The 14,163-nt window shown below is 35.7% G+C and overlaps 1 protein-coding gene across 1 annotated transcript in view; it reads right to left on the bottom strand.

Annotated features, from left to right (window-relative positions):
* LOC146170234 (MAM and LDL-receptor class A domain-containing protein 1-like) overlaps window positions 1–14,163 on the bottom strand; it is a 116,598-nt gene that overhangs the window by 84,060 nt on the left and 18,375 nt on the right. The window contains exons 23-28 of the mRNA XM_083387969.1: window positions 5,311–5,516; window positions 4,266–4,422; window positions 2,824–2,987; window positions 1,846–2,068; window positions 1,068–1,203; window positions 309–419 (exon numbers count right to left, since the gene is read on the bottom strand). Coding sequence (XP_083244095.1) covers window positions 309–419; window positions 1,068–1,203; window positions 1,846–2,068; window positions 2,824–2,987; window positions 4,266–4,422; window positions 5,311–5,516 — 997 coding nt within the window. The remainder of the gene's footprint in view (window positions 1–308; window positions 420–1,067; window positions 1,204–1,845; window positions 2,069–2,823; window positions 2,988–4,265; window positions 4,423–5,310; window positions 5,517–14,163) is intronic.

Raw genomic sequence — 14,163 nt, 5'->3', positions numbered from 1 at the left:
TGTACACCTCGGCGCCTCATAGTAGAGTTTGTACCGGGGCGACAACTGACGAAGTTACGGCCCTGGTTTCTTATCATACTGTGGAGTTAGGTTTTACATTAAGAGGAGCGTTTTTTACACACGGTACACTATATATTTTTTGTTTTTCTAATAAAAAATCAATAAATCCGCAAAACTTTTTAAATGATCCCACAGCTATTGGTGCATTGCATGACACAGCAAAAATTATTTCCTAACAGTTTAGATTTTGTTTGTCGATTATTTTTGCATTGGGTGGGTGAAAGTAATTTTCAGGGGCCTCTCCTTACTCTTTCGTTTTTGAACATGCAGATGTCATTGTCCTCGAAGCTGCATCTCGTGTAATCGTCGCAAGTCCGTTCCTCCGTGTTGTCACCACAGTCGTCGGTGAAATCGCAACGCTGCGACAAAACATTGTCGAGTTGCAAAAGATTCTCAAACTTGATAATTATTGGATACTAAGTCTAAAAAGGCAAGGAAATCGAAAACATCTTGAGAAAGACGTTTCAAAAAGAGATATCATCGTCCGTTAATGTGATCTAATTATATTCAAACCACACCTATATAAATGTGGAACGACCATTTTGGCTTGACAGTCTTGTTTAAAGCTACATTACAGATTCGTGCAAAGTGTACTTAAATTTTTAACTGCTTTTTCTTTCAAAACAGCCTTTAGAAATTTATTTTCGAATTTTCGTGGATTTATGAGAAAAAAACATTGAAATGAAATCGAAAATGTTCCGAGACTTTTTTAAATGTTTTTCTAATGGTTAATAACATCTGGAAAAACATGCGTTTCTTGTGTACTTTGTGAAAATATTTACTCTAAACCTAAAGTGTACATATCCTAAAATCAAATATAAAACTAAATTCATTACCTCACCAACCTTGACGAATATTCTGTCACTGCTTTCCATTTTTTAGTAAAAAAAATATTTTTCATTGAATGGAATTTTAAACATATATTCTTTCAAAAGCTTTCAATATTTTTCATTTATAGTTTTAACACGATGGCAACACGACGTTTTAGATGTATACTTAAACCGTACCTGCCAGTCTGGGATGCAGTTTCCCCTGTCGCATCGGATATCGTAGAGATCGCACTGGTCCGGAACATCATGATCCAAATCGCAATTCACGAAACTGATGTCGTCGATGGCGATTGCACCTTGTACCTCAAAGTTTCTGCATCGCAAGCAAGTAAAGATGCTAAGTTACTAGCGGAGTAAAAAGATATACCAAAACGAATCCATTAGTGACCAAGTAAAATATCTGCCTAGCTAACTTAAACCAAATTAGGTCCATCGCTAGACCCCAAACTATAATAATATGTATAAATAGTCCCGTTGTGATTGTCGGTGCTCCAACCAACAGAGGTACGTGTTTGTAGCAGGGCAGCGAAGTTGGTTAAAGTTAACCCGCGTCTGACTCCGGACAAAAAATGAACTTGAGTCCGGCTGTACAGCCTGTATGTTACAATTTATGTAAATAAAACAAGGTTGATATTCAGCAATTCACTCGTAGGGTTTCCAATCCCAACCACAATACATTGTTGGAAAATATTTCATCATATGCTATTACACTTTTAACATTTGCAGTTTGCGGCCTTATCAGTTTCGAAATTTGGTAATGCGCACATCAGACTCGGGACTCGAGTATATAGTTTTTCGTACTTTTACTCGAGTCCCGATGTCCGACTCCAGCAAAACAAACCGACTCCGCCGGTCCTGAGTCCCGACTTCGCAGCCCTATTGTTTGCAGTACATAGGAAATGAATCCAACAAAACAGCAGCCCTATAGTAATTTAAAACAAAATGGCGACCCTACCTGGTCGCGTAGAAGAGCAGTTCGAAGTCACCGGCCACCCTTCCAAGTCTGATAGCCTGGTAGTTCCAGCCCGAGCCCAAGTCCTGATCCTGTAGCTTCCACAAGCCGCTTTCCCTGTGGTTCTGTCGCATGTAAACTGCCAGTTCGCCGACCTCGTGGTTTGAGTACAGCGAGGCGCCGCGGGTTTCGTTGTTTATTTTTACGCGACTTCCGGGTCCAAGGTCTGAGAAACATAGGGTTGACGTTTCAGTGTTTTATTCAAATTAATTTAGGGCTAAAGTATATTCGCGTTCGCGTCAAATATTGATGTCAAATTATTCTGTGTTGTTTCTAATTGTTTGTGTTGGTGCCCAACATTTCTGTGTTGTTTCTAAGTTTTTTGTGTTGATGCTAAATATTTCTGTGTTGTTTATTCTTGTTTTGTGTTGATGACAAATATTTGCGGGTCCCAGGTATGAAGATTTTTCAGTCGTACTTAAATCAATTAAAATTCAGAAAAAAAAATCACGTTTTTGTCAATTTTATTTTATGTCGATGTTCAATTATTCAGTATTGTTTCTATTTTTGTTGCTGTTGTTAATTTTTTTTGTGTTTTGGTTAAACAGTTCACTTGTGTTTATGTTGTATGTTGAATGGCAAAGTGAGTTTAGGCTGTATGGCTGTGAATTTTACAACAGTTTTCAGCACTAGAATGGTTATAATTTTTGCTCATGTAAAACAAAAAAAATTTGCTCAAAGCTTAACCATTGGATAGAATTTTTTTCTCATCACGGTGTTTTGTTTTTATGATCTTGGTGAGTCTATGACGTAGATATACCACAAAAATATCGCTATATCTCAATCGTTCAACAACAATGAAAGGTTAATTCTTTTATACCCCTTTGCATTTCTTTTTTAAATTAACATCATAGAATCCATAATCTTACAAGAAACCGCCATTCTAAGGTAGCAAAAGCAAAGAAAGTCGCAAAACATTACCTTTAGGTGCGCAAGGGTCCCAGCAAGGGTAACATGCAAAGTCCCTGGCGTCGAAACAGCATCCCATCGCCTCTCCATTGCATATTCCGTCGTTGCAGTTAAGGTTAGGCGCCAAACCGGGGCAGTTCCATCCAACGTTCAGGTTGCGCATATGGAAGAAGAACCTGCAAAAAACGAATTTAAATCAGTGTTTAGATAATATGTATTTGTACTTAAATTTGTCTGTATTATATACAACAGGGTGGGCAACCTACGGCCCGCTGGCCATACCCGTCCGGCCAACGCAAATCACCATAGGCACGCCACCTATTTTACAAACTGGGCACGCGGCCATTCCTAATATTTGTTGGTAAACTGGTTCGATTGTGATCAACAATTTAACTTAAAAGTAACGCAATGTGCTTGGAATAAATTTTAATAAAAACAGTTAATTTAAGTCAGATACTTAATTCACTACAACACTGGGCATTGGAGTTCAAAATATGCTACAGTCAAGCAGATTAAAGCAGGGAGTCGGTTAAAATCGAACAAAATCAATATCCAGCGGAAAAAAGTCCCGACTGCAATCAAACTTTTTAATTTTTGTTTATTCAAAAGATTCAAAATATACTTGCGGATTTGAAAGACATACATAAACGTTTTGAGCTTTGTGGTTGGACTATTTGATTGAAGCAAGCGTAAAACAAAAAGAAAACAATACCTTATATTTGGCAGAAAATTGTGGAAACTGTTAAAAAGAAATTTAGCGAAGGCTATTGCCAAAATAGTTTATGCGGTAGTATATTAACAAGTTCTACTTAGTAAGTTAAAAATGTTGGCTTCTGAAAATAGTAATTAGCTAGTTTTGGGTAAGGTTAAATTTGTTGGCCCTCTGTTTAACCGCGTTAGCATAAACCTATACTCCCTCAAACGTGTGAACTCCAAAGCATCACTTTAATTTAAAGTCGCTAAATCCAAAAAGGTCAAAAAACAATACACAGGATGTTTTTAGACTCTACTCTATATATTGTCTTATTAAATACCACAAATACCACATTAAATACCATATTGTCTTATTAAATACCACAAATACCACATTAAATACCATATTGTCTTATTAAATACCACAAATACCACATTAAATACCATATTGTCTTATTAAATACCACAAATACCACATTAAATACCATATTGTCTTATTAAATACTACAAATACCACATTAAATACCATATTTTCTTATTAAATACCACAAATACCACATTAAATACCATATTGTCTTATTAAATACCACAAATACCACATTAAATACCATATTGTCTTATTAAATACTACATTACAAGCAACTGAATCAGGTAGTTATTCCGGGTCGAGAAAGTTAGCAGTTTAAAATTACCACGACCATATCTACTTCGCCTTTGAAGCTTTATCAAAAAAAAACCGTAATAGAAATCAAACACTGCACCTCAGTTCGCATGACGCAGCCGCGTCACGCATGACAGCACTGTTAAGCCTGGCCGGTGAGTTCATGGTTCCAGTGTAAGCCTCGACTGCAAAGTAGTGGCCGAAACCGGTCTTCAAGCTGTGGTCGTTATCTGGACCGTTGTTGCCAGCTTGGTTCGCTGTGAAGAAAATGTATAAGGATTTAACGACGCTGCAATTATGACGTTTTTCTTACGTGATAACTGATAACTGATAACTCCTTTGTCCACAAGAGCATATTTTTCGACAGGTTTAAGTCAACTTATTGATAATTATTGAGACATGATACAGGCATTTTTTAACCTCTTAAAGCTATGCTTTTAACATATATCAAACAATTATGATCAAAAAAAAAAAAATTATGATTATGACAAATGAATGTGATCGTGTCGAATAATTGTGTTTAAAGATGCAGTTTGTTGAACTCTTTTAATTGATTAAAATTAAGTTTACTTTACTCTCTGAATGAAAATGACGTCTCCTTGAATATTAAATAAGATACGAGATTATAAATTAATACAAAACGGCGGACAAATTTTGTCAGTAAACACAAAATAACTCGCTATGGCAAATAGCTTCGCTGGTAGCTATATTCTTATCCAACGTTTGTATTTGTTATCCAACTTTCAATACAATTATCAGAAGAGCTATACTTTCATATTATGCGTGGTAGCTATACAGGTTTCAGCAGAATATATTTTCTTTAACTAATTATATTTTGATATTCTGCGAACAAAGTTCGTATCTACGGCCGAAAACTAAATATATTTTGGTTTGAAAAAAAAAATATTTTGGTTTGATTTAATATGTTTCAGCAAAACAAAAAGTATAAATCGCGCAAACTTCAAACTTTCAAACATGACGTAGGACGGTATGTAGATGCAGTTTTAAGGGATTAGGGTTCTTCCCCTTAGGGACCTTTAATTGGGGGACGAAAATCGCAAAAATAGTGTGACGTCATCGCATAAGTTGATTTAAGCTCTACACCTCAACCTATAGTTTTAATATTATTTTCAAAAGTTCCTTACCTTGTTCGAGCACCCACTGGTACTGTCCGGCGCTGGTGTCTTGCCATCCGCAAATCAGATCATCCTCAAACTGGCAAGCACCGCATTCAGCTTCGTCGCTCCCGTCAGTACAGTGATTGTAGAAGTCACAGGTCTCCGTTCCTTCAATTGTCACGCTACTGTCGTTTGCACACGTGAAGGCGGGAATAGGAGTGGTTTTCACGCATCTGGATTGGAAGAGGATTGTTTTGAAATTACGACAAGGCCAATATGGGAGGTTTGTGGATGGAGCGGTTAACGTAGGAAGAGATTGACTTATTGCGATTAAAACATTATGTTTATCTTTTTTCACCGGTTGCTTAACTTAAATGTATGTCAAAAAAGCGTTTCCCGTAGGAAGAATAACAGTGGAAGAGGTTGGCTCATCACGCTTAAAACATAAAGTTTATCTTTTTTTTAAGGGTTGCTGAACTTAAATTTTAGTCAGAAAAAGGGTTTTCCCGTCCCAGTATTATAAGAACTTTTTGGTTTATTTTTATTTTATTTAAATAAACTACACAAGATTGCATCCTGATCTTGCTTTTTTGTTTTCTATTTGCATAAATATTTTACACGACTTTTTTTTAAACTGTTAAAACTTAAAAAAATATGCAAAATATAGTTCACAGTGCTTTTTTCGATGGGATTCAATCTTTTTCAAATCGCAACTCAATTTTGTAGCGAACTTCAAATGGCTGTAAACGGCATATCGCTATACTGATGATTTACGATAAATTTTAAAGACAAGTAAGTTTGGAAAAAGCTGCCGAGAAACAACCATACGCCAATGCTTGCTACATTCTGTCAGTACAAGCAACTTCACATTGAAGAGGATCTACAGTACCATATCATCGTTATAGCTTCGATGGCGTTTGGTGTACGAATTATACATGAGCCGTAATCGTTGGTCAAAAGCAGCTTCAGAAGGCCAAGATCCCAGGTGTTAAACACATATGTTTGTATATTGTTCGTTGAGTGTTTGGATAGGTTTTTATAAAGGTGGGTAGTATAGTGACATTTGTTTACTTGCACTATATTGCGGTGAGTTTTGATTTCCAAAACAAAGCCAGGTAATGTTTAATGATCTATTTTTTATTGTCAATTGTTAATAATTAACCAGGCGTTCCTCGTGTGCTTAAAAAGCGTCCAAGGCTATAGTATAGCAAAAGTGGGCGGGCCGAGAGGGCGGATAGGTGTAAAACAATAAATCACCAGACTGAATTGGTTCAAAAAGGGAAGGCTAGGGTTGCTTTAAGAAGTGACACGTATCGTGCTTCTGGGACACATGGAAAATCGGCTAAAAATTCAGTTTGTCAGACGGAGATTTTGACCTTGGTGGCACCGTTTGTAGCAGCAGGTTCTATAAAAATTAAACCGATAAAGGGAAGTTTACACTTTGGATGCAAACTTTATAGATAGATTTCTGTAATTTAGTTGACGGTGGAGTTTTATGTATGTAGACCTTTTTTAATAAATAGCAGGCAGAAATAGACAGTTCGAATCGGTGGTACGTTAACATTCAATAGGCTTTATACACAATAACAAAATGTCCATACAACTTAAGTATAAACGTTTAGATTTATAAATTAGCATTAACGTTCTTTGTAAAAGCCAAACAACTTTTATTCTCTTTGTAAATGGCTGTTTGTGTATTTTTAAATAGGGTAAACGGTTGGCAATATATAAAAGAAAATTGTACTGAATTCTAGACAAGCACAACTATCAGGATTGAATTATTGATTAAGCACAACCGTGCTTCATCAGGTCAAAGTAGAAAAGCATTTCAATCTATCTTTTCAATTTGTCCATATTCATTGCAAAGAAGAAAATTCATATTTTTGCCGCAAATAACGCGATCTTAGCAGCTAATCAGCCTACACGATGTCGCAACCAATTCTTGAGAGCTACGTCTGTGATGGAAACTGCGTTTTCGTCGTCATTTTACTGCAAGACAACGACGGAAATTTTATCATTTCAGAAAGAATTCTCAGAGTTTTTACGGATCACACCGAGGGTATTGTACAACCTCCTACTTCAGACGTCAATGACATCACGGTGCCTTAATGTTTATATACGTTTGTCCAGTTATAACGAAGCGTGTATTGCTGCACGATGAGTGGATTTGAATAGACCCAACTGACACATTTGTTCATACACGTTTTATTTATTTTAAATGTTAAGGCCTATGTGCACTTTTCACAGCACCGTTGATATTGCACCAAAGCGCTAACGTATCTGCTTTTAAGAATTAAAAGATCTGTTTTAATGTTTTTAATTGATGAAGCGCAAGATCAATTTCCCGCTTTTGAATTTGACGTTAAACGAGCTGGTCGTTTGTATTTTTATTTATTTACTTCCCTCAATATTAGAAACGTCTATTGCTACACTTTTGATGATGTCTGATGTTTTCGATGAGTTGAATATACTCACATTAAATGAGACGTCATTCGTTAAGTTAACATTTTAGTTATTTATACTATGGTACATATGTTATTATATCTTGTTAAAAATACACAAATAAAAATCACTGATTTGTCATTGGATGTTTGTAGTTAAAGATAGCGTATGAAATCGTTTTTAAGCAAAAACCGCAAACTTGAAAAAACGGCACTAGATGCGGTTGGGAGGATTCACGACCTAAGAAAGTTTTGTGATAAAATTAAGTGAGGAAGAAATTCCAGTCAACTGGTACAGGCATAAACAAAATACGCAACTGGTACAGGCATAAACAAAATACGCATGTCCTACTAATGTTTTATAAATTTGCGTTCTGAAGTAACTTTGTGACGCCATTCAGAAAAAATCATTCCACCCAAGTAAAAATCATAGATCTGAGCTTGATTGTGATCTGTCCCTTCTGTCGTTTTTTGACTTTGTTCATTTCTGTAAACGTTTCGGTTCCGCAAACGTTGTTTGTTTGAATGGAACCTCGTTTCACATGGCACTAAGACCACACCCATGGCAAACAAAACTGCTGGGAAAAATCTTGCAATCCTGAATCCACCTTCGACATCGCGCCGCTTATTTTTCACGTTTATAAAATAGACCGATTGTCGCAACTTGTATAAGAAACCCGTTAATTTATGCGGCAACGTTGTACAGACCCTGTGATTTCCTATAGTGTTGTAAACAAGTCATTTCGAAATGACTTAAGTTCTAGTGAAGTCATTTGTAAAAAAACTTAAGTCAAAGTCAAGTCTTTTTAAATAAACAACAAGTCAAGTCACAGTCATGTCAAAATTAGAGCAAGTCAATTTCAAGAAAGGTCTTGTCATAAAAATTAAACGTTAACCCATTAAAATTGGTAAACTAGTAGTCCGATTATGAGCAGTAACTTGACTAAAAAATAACACAAAACTTAACATAAAGCAAGCAAATTGTTTTGTGTACAAAACTTAGACAACTTTATAATCAAAAATGCCTAATGAAAGCATTTCATTTTAACCCAAGTCATTGTCCAAAAGACTTAAGTAAAGTCAAGTAATTTAAAAACACTGACATAAGGGCACTTTAGTCAAGTCATTGGATAACTTTAGATCAAAGCAATATGAATATTTAAAATTCCACGAAATGCGTTAATTAATTAAAACCTAAACTGTGGCGAAATGCGGTTTACTGCAATCGAAACTAAACATTACAGTAGACAACCAGGGTTGGATTAATCATTAACCAAAATAAGCACATCCGTAGGGCACCAAAGGGAAGGGGCCACCATACAAATTTTCATAGCCTAATTTTCAATGATGCTTCAGTGTTTAATGAAATAATTAAATTTGGTCAGACGAGTCGGACGTTTGAAAAAAAATTTTCATATATTTCTTTCTGGGTATCATCTTAAAACCTAGGGCCTCTAAATGGCATGATCCGGTCCTATTGACAACCTTTTAACTTCTGAAATCGATGTGGGCGCCCAACTAGTAAACGATTTTATATCACCATGTAATATATGCATAAGTGGACCGAACATTTCCACCCTATATTTAGGTTGAATTAAGTTTACCCTGAAAGTAACATTATGTGACGCTATACATTCTAGTAAAAGAGGAAATAGGTCCTACCCCGGCCGAAACGTTTGGTGGACTTTCAATAGGTGCGCCATTAGTAAACGCCATTTTAGTTCAGACTTTGTCTTGATAAAGTTTAGTAGTGGGAAACCTGCGGCCTTTTTAACATGATTTGCGTACGAAGAATGTTAACTTGTACAAGACAGCATGAACAATTGTTACATGTTCAAAGTTAACAAAATCTTGATTCCTTGAAGGGTATAGGAGACTTACTTCAACAATATATAATTAACACTATAATGACGTCAAGTTTACCTAAATATTGCAACACATGTAGGGTATGCTATGTTTGTGCAGCACGTAGTACTATAAGTGTTGCCCACCCATTTAGAGAGACGAACCCATGGTCATAAATTAAACACAAAAGAGAAAGACCATATAGACCGTGGGATATACAAATATTGCATCATTTTTCGTATACATAATAATCTAGGAACATGGCGTTTTAGCAGTGTTAAGTAGCGTGCTTGTGGAACAAACAGAAAATCCGCTAAAAATTCAGTTTGCAAGACGGAGATTTTGACCTTGGTGGTACCGTTTGTAGCAGCAGGTTCTATAAAAATTAAACCGATAAAGGGAAGTTTACACTTTGGATGCAAACTTTGTAGATAGATTTATGTAATTTAGTTGACGTTGGAGTTTTTATGTAGCCCTTTTAATAAATAACAGGCAGTAATGGATAGTTCGAATCGGATATACGCCAACATTTGATAGGCTTTATAAACAATAACAAAATGTCGAAACAACTTAATTATAAACGTTTAGATTTCTAAATTAGCATTCAGATAAAGGGAAGTTTAGACTTTGGATGCAAACTTTGTAGATAGATTTCTGTAATTTAGTTGACGGTGGAGTTTTATGTATGTAGACCTTTTTTAATAAATAGCAGGCAGAAATAGACAGTTTGAATCAGTTATACGCCAACATTTCATAGGCTTTGCACACAATAACAAAATGTCGATACAACTTAAGTAAGCGTATAGATTAGCGTTAACTTTCTTTGTAAAATTATCTAGTGAAAAACATAACAAGCCAAACAACTTTTATTCCCTTTGTAAATGGCTGTTTGTCTATTTTTAAATAAGGTAAACAGTTGGCAATATATAAAGAAAAAAATTGTACTGAATTCTATACAAGAACAACTATCAGGATTGAATTTCTCGATTTAGCACAACCGTGCTTCATCAGGTCAAAGTAGAAAAGCATTTCAATCTATCTTTTCAATTTGTCCATATTCATTGCAAAGAAGAAAATTCATATTTTCCCCGCAAATAAAGCGATCTTAGCAGCTAATCAGCCTACACGATGTCGCAACCAATTCTTGAGAGCTACGTCTGTGATGGAAACTGCGTTTTCATCGCCATTTTACTGCACGACAACGACGGAAATTTTATCATTTCAGAAAGAACTGTCAGAGTTTTTACGGATCACACCGAGGGTATTGTACAACCTTCTTCTTGTGACGTCATTGACAGCGCGATGCCTTAATGTTTTATATACTTCCAGTTATCACGAAGCGTGTATTGCTGCACGCTGAGTGGATTTGAATAGACCCAACTGACACATTTGTTCATACACGTTTTATTTATTTTAAATGTTAAGGCCTATGTGCACTTTGCACAGCACCGTTGATATTGCACAAAAATGCGATAGCGTATCTGTTTTCTATTTGTTTAATGTTTTTTATTGATAAAGCGCAAGATCAATTTCCCGCTTTTGAATTTGACGTTAAACGAGTTGGTCGTTTGCATTTTTCTTTATTTACTTCCCTCAATATTATAAACGTCTATTGCTACACTTTCGATGGTGGCTATGTTTTCGATGAGTTGAATATACTCACATTAAATGAGACGTCATTCGTTAAGTTAACATTTTAGTTATTACATTTTAAAACTGTATACTATGGTACCTATTTTATACCATATTTTTGTACCATGTTTTATATCTTGTTAAAAATACACAAATAAAAATCACCGATTTGTAATTGGATGTTTGTAGTTAAAGATAGCGTATGAAATCGTTTTTATGCAAAAACCGCAAACTTGAAAAACGGCACTAGATGCGGTTCACGACCTAAGAAAGTTTTGTGATAAAATTAAGTGAGGAAGAAATCCCAGTCAACTGGTACAGGTATAAACAAAATACTAATGTTCTATGAATTTGCGTTCTGAGGTAACTTTGTGACGACTTCTCAGAAAAAAATTATTCCATCCAAGTAAAAACCATAGATCCGAGCTTGACTGCGATCTACCCCTTCTATCGTTTGTTTGACTTTTTTTCGTTCTGCAAACGTTTAGGTTCCGCAAACGTTGTTCGTTTGAATGAAACTTTGTTTCACATGACATTAAGACCACGCCCATGATAAACAAAACTGCTGTGAAACTTGTTGCAATCCTAAATCCACATTTGCCATCGCGCCGTTCTGATATTTCACGTTAACACATATAGTTTATAAAGCAGTCCGATTGTCGCAACTTGAATAAAAACATCCGCCAATTTATGCCGCAATGTTGTACAGATACTGTGGTTTACACAGTGTTGTAAACAAGTCATTTGGAGGACATTTGTAAAAGAAATTAGGTCTAAGTTAAGTCATCAAGAAGTCAAGACCCTCCCGTCATACTTAGAGAAAGTCAATTTCAAGTGAAGTCCTTGTCATAAAAATTAAACGTTAAACTTATAAAATGGTAAACTAATCCAATTATGAGCAGTAACTTAACTAAATAATAACACAAAACGCAACATATAACAAGGGAATTGTTTTATGTACCAAAATTAAGAGGAAATGCTGTTTTATGACATCCAATAGTAAACTCGCCAGTAGCCTGCAGCCGTGATCGAACTCTCACCGACAGTGTGTAAAACTTCGACAGCTCCGCTCGGTTTAATGAACATGATGATATCGCTTCTTACCTCAGTTTACTTTTTAAGTAATCAGGGTGCATGAGTTCGTCACAACAACTTTAAGGGTCCACCAAACCGAAAAAGATTAAGGAGCACTTTTTTTTTATTTGTCCAAGTCAAGTCAGTTTCCCGAAGGACTTATGTAAAGTCAAAGCATCGTTTGTTCTGTTCTGGGTAAAACGTGAAACAGTAAGACAGTGTTAGATTTTGCAATAAAAGTTTTATCCCATTTTAATGGCAGTGGAATTTCTAACTTGCTACGTCGCAAGAAGCCGAAAGTTGAGAACCACTGGACCACACAAACGTTTAGTTTTCTGGGTCAACCTTTAACGCAAACAAAACGTTTATTTATTTGTCACGTATGGTGATGGTGACCTCGTGAAAACAAGGATGGATTAAATTTGTTAAACCGGATATTTTGGTGTAATGGTGGGTATTTAAGCGCTTGCACAAGGTTGTCGTTGTTGGACAACTTTCGATAAACCCGGCGTTGTTCGCGTTGGTTCAATTTCGATTCAAAGCAATTTAACCGTTTAAAATTCCTTGAAGTGTGTTTTAAATTTAAAAACCAAAAAAACTTTGGCAGTCTAGATTAGTTGCACCATAAAATAATGTTCTTAAACCTAATTGCAATATGGCCATAAAGCAAATTTTCAGAATACCCATCGCAAAACGTCATGTTTTTACAAAAAACAAAACGCACAGTAAACACGATTCAAACTTTTATTACAAGATGTTTGAATTCTTCTGATTGTCGGTCGTTAGTATGATTTGAAAAGCAATTTTTTTGTAAGGTACAAAGTACCGATCGAAAAGCAGAATATCACAACCATGATTAACATATTGAACGACACTGCATTGTAAAAAGCGAACAATAGTCAACTGACAGTAGTTAGGATTTGAAATATTTAACTAACCTACAAAAACGTTCCAGCGTGCTCCGTTTAACAATGCAACGGCGAGAAAAAATAGTGATAAAAGTTGTTAAATTACACAAAAAATTCCAAAACCTGGCTAAATTATTACGACAAGAGGGTGGGATAGGGAAAATAACCGATTGTCTAGCAACGACTAAAGCCACATCGTTAAAATGTCAACACAGGAGATTTACTTAATGTTTACATTGCCCGTGGCGTAATTACACTTACAGCAGCGCTGTTTTTGCAGGATTTGTCACGTGCAAAGCCACAGCGCTCAGTGATTAATAAAAACGAAACTGCCATGTGTATAACAATGTAATATGCATATTTGAACCGCAAATTTCCACTCCACATTAACGTGATTGTTCACCCTTAAGGTAACATGATCGGACTCTATCTACATACTCGTCAAAGACGAAATAGGTCCTACGCCAACCGATATGTTTGGAGGACGCGCGCCATTCGTAAATGTCTCATACGTCACGCCATTTTGGTTGTCATACTTTGTTTCGATCGAGTTCAGAAGTTTACCCAATTAATAGTTTCGAAAACAAAAATGGTGACTTATACAATGCAGCATCAAACAAGTTACATGTTGAAAGTTAAAATATCCATGATTTCTTGAAGGTTATTGGCGACTTATTTCAACATTATCCATTTAACATTATAATGACCTGAAGCTTACCTAAATATTGCAACACATGTAGGGTATGATATGTTTGTGCAGCCCGTAGTACTATAAGTGTTGCCCACCCATTTAGAGAGACGAACCCATGGTCATAAATTAAACACAAATAAGGAAGACCACATAGACCGTGGGATATACAAATATTGCATCAATTTTCGTATACATAATAATCTACAAACATGGCGTTTTAGCAGTGTTGAAATATGTGATTAGCAACCTAGGCTGCAAAAACAAAGAACGATATAAAATAAGAGTGGCC

This window comes from Ascidiella aspersa, chromosome 1, assembly GCF_963924565.1.
Source record: "Ascidiella aspersa chromosome 1, kaAscAspe10.2, whole genome shotgun sequence".
In the NCBI taxonomy this organism is placed as follows: domain Eukaryota; kingdom Metazoa; phylum Chordata; class Ascidiacea; order Phlebobranchia; family Ascidiidae; genus Ascidiella; species Ascidiella aspersa.
Note: the sequence above shows the minus strand (reverse complement) of the source record. Positions and strands in the feature narration are given on the sequence as shown.